Here is an 8,061-nt window from a genome sequence, read left to right on the forward strand (position 1 = left end):
GAGGCCCCAGATGAGATAAATGGGGATGGGGGTCGAAAAGAAAGGGGGTGAGCGTAAATCGGCGCGGGACTAAATAGAGAAGGGGGTCGTTACTCTACGTCGAGGGTAAATCTCCGCGAGTTAATGACTTGCGAAGTTTTAATTGACGCGCTATAATGGAACTATGTAATGCGCCGCGCGCCGTGCGCGAAATAACGCGAGTAATCTTATTTCCGATACTTCACACTTGAGGTTTTCGGGGCACCGGGACGCGGAAGTTTCGAACGCGGACGAATAAAAATTAGAGGGAGAAGGTCGGGCGGAGAAGATAAATGAAGATGGAAACGGGAGACAATAAAGTTGAGTTGGTTGAGCGAAATTGGATAGTACAAAACGGGGGGGGGGGGGAGGAAAAGTCTATTCTTTCAGCAGAAAATAGCGAGCAAGATGGATGTGTAGCTCACGATCCATCCTTTACCTGCAAAATTGTAACATTTCGTTACCTACGAATGGTTGATTGTTTAATTAATTAAGCCACGTAATCCTCTAGCGCGTAATTCTATTGTAACATTATACTATTATCGCGCGTGTAACTGTTAATCCCAGGAGTGTAATACAGTGTGTTTAACACCAGGAACGCGGCGCGATCTCCCAAAATACAAAGGATAAACGTAAAATTAAGCAACGTCGGACTATTCTCGGCATTTTACGACGAGAAATCGCACGGACAAGTTGCGTCAGACTATTCAATTATGCAAATAGATATTTTTTCTACAAATTTCAATTTCGAGATGCCGACAAAATGTTTAAACATATCCATTCAAGCGATACCGTATGAGATAATTCGTTTGTTAGCAACCACCCGGAGCGCGATTGTCGTTTATCGAACTTCAGCACATCTGCACGATTAGACCTGAAATGAAGATCTTGGTAAAGCTCTGTTGAAATGAAAAATATCCTTTCGTCTCCCGAGGCCCAGTCCGCAAACTAACGCGAGAAATCGCTTTGAGCAAACACTCGCTCACGAAAATCGGCTTTGAATCTCGCAGAGGGATACCATTATGTCCACTTTTCGCCGATTCTAGGGCACTCGGTACACGGCGCGCGGCCGACACACGCGAAAGTGCGTGACCAGGCGCGCTCCATCATCGTCCAGCGGAGAAGCTCCACCGCTCCGCGGATCGTCCTCTCGCCAGGCGCCTTCGTGCCCGTGCACGAAGCCCCAGACACGTAACTTTTTCGATGGCGCGAGAGACACGCGGAAGGAAAAGTCGTCGGAAGATACGGGGAACGAGAGAGGGCGGAAGAGGAAGGGAGGATAAGGCGGAGGCCGTGTAGAACGGGAGGAGGTGTGAGGACGAAACGGGGACGGGATGCGCGGTATTTACGAATCCAGATAAAGAGTCCCCGGCAGATACGTGGGCGAGAAGAAATCGGGCGTCGTATATCGCTCTTCAAGCTATCTCACGGCGAGACCCGACAGCGAAATTTACTTAGGACCCTCTCTTCGTCCCTGGTATCGCGAGGCTGCGACGGAACACGGTCACTCGATCGTTGCGCCGCGCCAATGGATGTTGTTCGCAATTTTTTCTTGAGTGAGAACTTATACCACGCAGTTCTATACAGACACATTTACCAGTAAAATGTACACTGACAAAAAATTTTTTAAACTAAGTAAATAGATTTACTTCAAATTATTTTTTACTAATAAAATGTATGGTAAAATTTCAGGAAACTCTATGAAGTTCTTCAAAATGCCACGTTAAAATCAGACAAGTGCCGAGTAGCCAGAATCTCAAGACTATAAAAATATCATGTGTAAAAGAACCAGAATTACAGTAATACAAAAATGAAAAGTACAGAAGCTCAGATGTTTGTCAGATAAGACAAAGGAAAAATTAATTTTGTACCTTCATGTTCTTTCTAATAAAATGTATTAGCTTAAATTTGCAGCGTGCGATAACGTCTTAAGTAAATATCACTCCTGAAAACGCTTACAATTAATTCGTCCGAGTACAAATGAATTCTGCATACTTTAGTCAAATACATGTCGATTTTTGTGCACCTCGCAAAATGCAAATGTATTATAGATTACGTAGAAATGGAAGAAGTGTACAAAATGGGGGACTTAAAAAGTATCAGGAGTAATTGTCCCGCACACGGTTATCACATTTATTATAAATATTTTATTTTTTTTAGCCCGTTATAAATGTTTCATTTTACATTCACGGCTTAAGCTGAAATATCTACGGGAATGGAACGACACGTGTCATTTTCACACAAACAGGAACAATGCTAAATTGTTGATGCAATATTTAAAGCACATTTTTCTCGATTTTTCAACCTCGTTTGGTTGCGATCGGGAAACGCAACTGTTCGCAAGCCGAAAATTCCCATCGTCGTCCGCATTCGCACGAACGCACAGATCAAATTTACCTCGTAACAAAAGTATGTCATCCGTCCCATATCGTTTTCTGAGAGTGCAGTCTCGCCGAGAAGAGAATGCGGTGCCTGGGCGCATTAAGGGCCAGTTTCACAAACGTCGGTTGACCGCTGACCGAAGACTAATTGATTCCCCGCCTCCTCTTAAATAATAAGATAAAAAAAGATAGGGAGTTGACTGAACTCTGGTTAACAGTTAACCGACGTTTGTGAAACTGGGCCTTAGATAATAATATAGAAAAAGGTAGAGAGTCGACTAACCTCTAGTTAACAGTTAACCAGAAAACGAAAACCCGGGCCTAAGAGTTTTCCACGATAAACATTGCGAAAATGACACGCGCGACTAGGCTCGGGGGTGTCTTAATCTGTGAAAGGAACGAAGGCGGATACGATTCGATTACGTAAGGCGTCCTAAGGGAATATAATTTCTGTAAATGATTCCAACGGCGACTCGATGCAGCCGGGATACGTTAGGACGCAATCGCCCCCAGACCTGCCCAGCCGTTCGGCTTCCTGATACAATTCATTGGCGCTCCGGTGACTGGAATTAATTGCTACCGGCGAGTCCTCCGTAGGCCTGCGAGGGAAATTCAGATTAAATCGTTTCGAGCACTTCCCGTCAAGCTTTAGATTACTCAACCGCATCGGACGTTATCCAATATCTTTCGAAGCGTTCTGTAGTCGAAGCGCTCATTCCCCCGACAACACGAGTTATTAATTTCCTCTATTTAGAATACACAGCGTTTACATATTGGCGTATTTTCCAATGGCGGGTAGAAATTGAAATTCTAACGAACGTCGCACGACTTTGGAAAATGTGGTTTTACAGAGTGCACGTAATAAATGCCGCAATTGGCGTGTCCTATAAAACCGTACGTCTGCCGTTCTGTAATATTCAATAAATCTCTCGCCACGTTTGCGTAAAGTATCCTAATTTATCCCCCGCCTCCGATACATTAACGATTATTGGACGGACCATGAATCTGCGCGGACGCCTCGGATATTCGTCGGAAATCTCAGAAATTTGCATGCTCGGCAATTAATGGCTCGTCGGCATTAATTTGTGAAATATACTTGAACGGAGGCTTATACCCGCGAGGTCTCTCTGGCGTTTCGTTAGATTATTTCGGGAGGGATTCCCGCGGATGGGCCGCTGGGACGCCGAGGTGGAAGAAGACGGTGGTGCCCGGCGAAAATCTCGAGAGAAACACTTCTGTCGCGGAAACTTAATGTACGCGCTAGACTTAGTCGCGCAATTACCGCGCCGGTGTTAGCCCGGGCGCAATTTCCTTCGAACACACGCGGACGCGGGCGCGTTTGGAATAGCAAATTTCGTGGCTTCTGGTTACGGGACGGCTTGTAGCCGGACGGGCGAATATTTTACATGATGTAACAGCCATCTGCTGCTCGACCGACGCTCAATTAGGATTCTGCCGAACACGAGGCCCCTTCCCCCCCCCCCCCCGGATTTTACAGTCATCTAGACAGCTGCGTGTATACGCGCAGCCACGCATTCAAAACTGTAAACGCCACCCCGCCCTATACAGGGTGTCCCATTTTAACTTGGACAGTAAAATATTATATCTCAAAAACTAAGCCTAGCAAACAAAAATGTTTCACTAACTTATTCTAGTAATTAATATGAACAACTTTTGTCTGAAACATTTTTGTTTGCTGGGCTTAGTTTTTGAGATATTTTACTGTCCAAGTTGAAATGGGACCCCTGTATATTCACGTTTCGACGGAGCTTTCGCGCGCCGCGTTTATTGCTGGGAAAAATTCGAAATCGACGTAGTCTCGGTAAGTGTCCGAATTTTTGTATCACGAACACGCGAAGACAAATCTCATCCGCGACGAAAGAATCGCGAAGATTAACGCAGCGTGCATTCTCCCGTGTCCTTCGATTCAATTTTTATTTTGAGTCGCTGCTTGATATTTCCGAAGATCATGTTCGAAAAAAAAATGGATCTTCCTTTTGTCGGAGAAAAAGAAGTGTATAGCTTTGGTTTTCTTTGCAACCGTTAACTGCGGGACTGTGAAGAAAGAGGAGACGTATGCTGAGAAGAATGAAACTCGGTAGAACTCTGTCCCGAAAGCCCCGATAGTCTATAAGGAGATAAACTTTGGTTTCACGCACTGCGAGAAGAATTCGCTACAATGGGACGCGAATCCCTGCCCTGCTGACCCACATCTTCGAGCCGTATATTTGCGTGCGAATACCTTCGAGAGCCTCTACATTATTTCTAACAAATCCGTCGGCCGTTAGAAGCTTCCAAAGGAATTCATTACTCACGACTCTCCTTCCCCGCCCGGTGACAAATCTCGTTTCCGGAAGTGCGCGGACGTACATCGATTTCGCTCGCGGAGAGTCAAAGCGCGAGCGGCAGAAACGTCGCAATTGACTTACGTTAAAATTAGGTGGATCACTTCCCCGAGGACGTCCTGCTGGGTCCTGCGGAGGGGCGTCTCCGCGAGCTCGCAGATGGTCCTCAAAAGGCACTGCCTGCCGTCCCGCCAGCCGTGCCTGAAGAGTCAACGTTCTTACTTCTTTCTCTCGCCGTCCCGCGATTTCTTTCATATTCTAATTTTACACCGAGGTAATTTTGTTAAAGCGACATGCCAATGGAATCTTAAAGAGTAGAAACGGTCGTAACAAGTACGAAAGAGAATTACGTATGAAAAAGATAATGGATAAACGTCGTTCACGATGGAATCATCATGGCAGCCGCCATCAAAATTTCTTTTTAAATCTACTATTGTTAAATAAATATGTGGAAGCGCTCGAGGCCCTTCCTTTATTACTAGAGGAAAGTCCTCTATTGTGAGATAGGTTTCTAATATGAGATAGCGGGGTTGCTGCTAGATTAATAGGCATCATCTGTTGGTCTCACTCTGAAATTATTGCCCTTGGAGTGAAATCTGTCGTGTAATCGTTACGAAGAAAGATTTGCGATTGAATTTAGACGTTGAAAATCTGCTATCTCGTGTTAGAAGCCTATCTCATAATAGGGGCCTTTCCTCTATTAATACCGGAAGATTGATGTTAATTCCATTATTATATTAATTCTTCGAAAAACCATGTAATATCAATCATAAACCATAAATAACTGACGCTTCACGACACATCGAGGCGGAGAAACTTGAATGTGGTTACTCGAAATTATCCCTCACACATTTACGAAACAACTCGGGGTTTCGAATCTGCGCTTTCTGCCGGGCATTATTTTCCATTATTGTTACAAGTCTACTGTTATTTCCCGGGGCAAGCTCCTCGTCTATAACGTACGTCCCCGCCAGTGCACGCTATCTCTGCATCCCAGCGGAGTAATTGCCTTATGTCCCAATTAATTTATGTTCGAGTCGTCGTCTTTACCCCTGTCGCCCTTTGATCCTGTGGCAGGCAACTCCCACTTACGTAGAGTGAAGGCGCGAGTGATATAGTGACCGAAGGGAGACGCCCTTTCTCACCGAAAGTAAAACCGGCGGAGTCTCGCGTAGCCTGCACTGTTGACCGTACACTCTTGCGCCTCTTTCAAGTTAATAATAGTAATAATTCAAGGATTAGTCTCTTCAAATTGCCAGTATAATAATAAAATTCCAAATTTCATTCGACCCCAGCTGGAGACATTTGTTAATTAACCGGTCAATGCAGAAAATTTCCTGCGAAGAATATTACCTCAGCCAGGGTTTGAACCTGAACCTCCCCCTGCACTCCAGGCGGGCGACTCGCCAATTCGATTTTCTGCATTGACCGGTTAATTAACAAATGTGGCTAGTTGTGGTCGAATGAAATTTGGAACTTTAGTAATAAATCAATTTAACAATAGCACAATGAATGATAACATCTCTCTAAAACTAACGACTCGAATTAGTCTTCGGTAAAGAGTAAAATGACGTATGTTTATCTGATCAATAAGAATGGGAAGAGACATAATGTTTTCCTATTAAATAAACCTTATTAGTTAAATCTTTCTCTATTAATAAATTTATAGTCTGCGTATAAAATCGTCTTTCAAAATGTGGATGGCAAGATTGATCATTGATCACGTCTGTGGGCCAATTCTGTGTCTTACACTGTAGTGAAAATGCTAAAAGGGAGTAGCTCTGTCTCTTTCTAACTTAGAAAGAGACCAAGCTGTTCACTTCTAGCATTTTCACTATGTTGCAAGGTACAGAAATGACCGCCTATCATCAAATATCGCGGGATGCATAGCGTGAAAAATTTGTGACGCGTAACGAGATCTTAAAAGACTGTTGGCACTGAGGACTATACTATTGACAATATCGGTATTGATGACGAGACACTTCTGGAGTCTCGCCCTGGGTGTGAATTAGAGAAAAACCAGTGCGTAACTGGACAGCAAGTGCGACTTCAACGAGCGACCGGATAGCGGGAATAAAGAGTTAATTATTTAGAGACACGCCGACTTGCTCGCGCGCGTCCACGCGAGTTTATTGATTCATCGGGCAATTTTGCGCGGTAATGCGCGACATTTGTTCTCCCCGGCTCCAAATTCAAATCTCCCGGCTGTCCATTGTGCAAACCCGGCGAGTAAAATTGCGCGCGCTTGTTCCCGAGCCGCGTGTACGAGGGCGAACAAAAGAATAGCGGAAAGAGAATAACGAGGACGACAACTCGCTCGTTCGGCCAATCTCGATGGCGTTAAGTGCCGCGCAAATTGAAACCATTGATATATCCGCCGGGAGTTTTTACCGGCCGCCTCTCTCGCTCTCATTCTCGGCAAATTTAATTAATGCATACACAAGCGCGCGAGCGGGTAAAACGTTTCAATGTTCTCCCCTCGATCTTGCCGCCGAGGCTGCGAAGGAAAGTGCATTTCACGGCGGAGCTCTTTAAGGGGAAGACGTACGGGGAGCGATTAGCGCAACTTACTCGTCCAAGAGGTTCTCAATGGTGACGTAAGTTTCCTGCAAATCGAGATCCCTGATGTGTCTCGCGGGAATTATCGTCGGTTCGAACTGCGACAAGTTCCACGGTAGAACGTAGTTGAGTTGAAATCCCGAGGAGAAGGCGATGCCGCCTCGTTTCGTCATCGCCACCGGCATCGAGATACCCAGAGTAAACTGTCGAGCAAATGTTCCGAGATTACATCTTCAAAAAGGCATTCAAGCGCGAGCCAGAGAGCGCAACCATCCGAACGTGAATTTATTTATGTGACCTCGTTTTAATATTTTAATATTATTCTAAATTGAGCCATTAATTAGACTTCAATGTAATTAAATCCCGTAAAGATTTTCTCTCCCTTAAGCACAATTATCGCGAGAAATTTTGCTCAATACGAACGCTCTTCTCGAGAAGAGACGGTTGGTCGAGATTTGCCAATTAGCGGCACCTGCTAATTAGCGTACTGACGACTCGCAAATAAATATTTAATACGGCGGTAATATTTTGTTGAGCAAACGAATTAAAAGCTCTCGTAACAATTCATCGATATGCGCGGCCAAATTTCATTTTAATATTATAGTTTACGACTCGATTGAAACGCCAGTTCGTCCGGTGGCAGAATTTTTTGTCGTCTATCAGAACCTGCGAAATTAAAAAGTTCATAAAACAAACTGATTCGCGAAGCTTCAATGTAGACGTACACGTTTAACAAAATACAATACAACTTCGGATTT

General features: G+C 44.6%; 1 protein-coding gene across 1 annotated transcript; it reads right to left on the reverse strand.

Moving 5' to 3' along the window:
- Positions 1 to 2,782: 2,782 nt before the first annotated feature.
- LOC105568643 lies at positions 2,783 to 7,527 on the reverse strand. The gene is made up of 3 exons (XM_012024468.1): positions 7,316 to 7,527; positions 4,829 to 4,945; positions 2,783 to 2,998 (listed from the first exon to the last, which is right to left on the reverse strand). The coding sequence occupies exons 1-3, from the start codon at positions 7,486 to 7,488 to the stop codon at positions 2,833 to 2,835; spliced, it is 456 nt and encodes a 151-aa protein (XP_011879858.1). The 5' UTR covers positions 7,489 to 7,527; the 3' UTR covers positions 2,783 to 2,832.
- Between the last annotated feature and the right edge of the window lie 534 nt (positions 7,528 to 8,061).

This window comes from Vollenhovia emeryi, unplaced genomic scaffold (assembly GCF_000949405.1).
Source record: "Vollenhovia emeryi isolate VEMERY1.0 unplaced genomic scaffold, V.emery_V1.0 DF939128.1, whole genome shotgun sequence".
Classification (NCBI taxonomy): Eukaryota; Metazoa; Arthropoda; class Insecta; order Hymenoptera; family Formicidae; genus Vollenhovia; species Vollenhovia emeryi.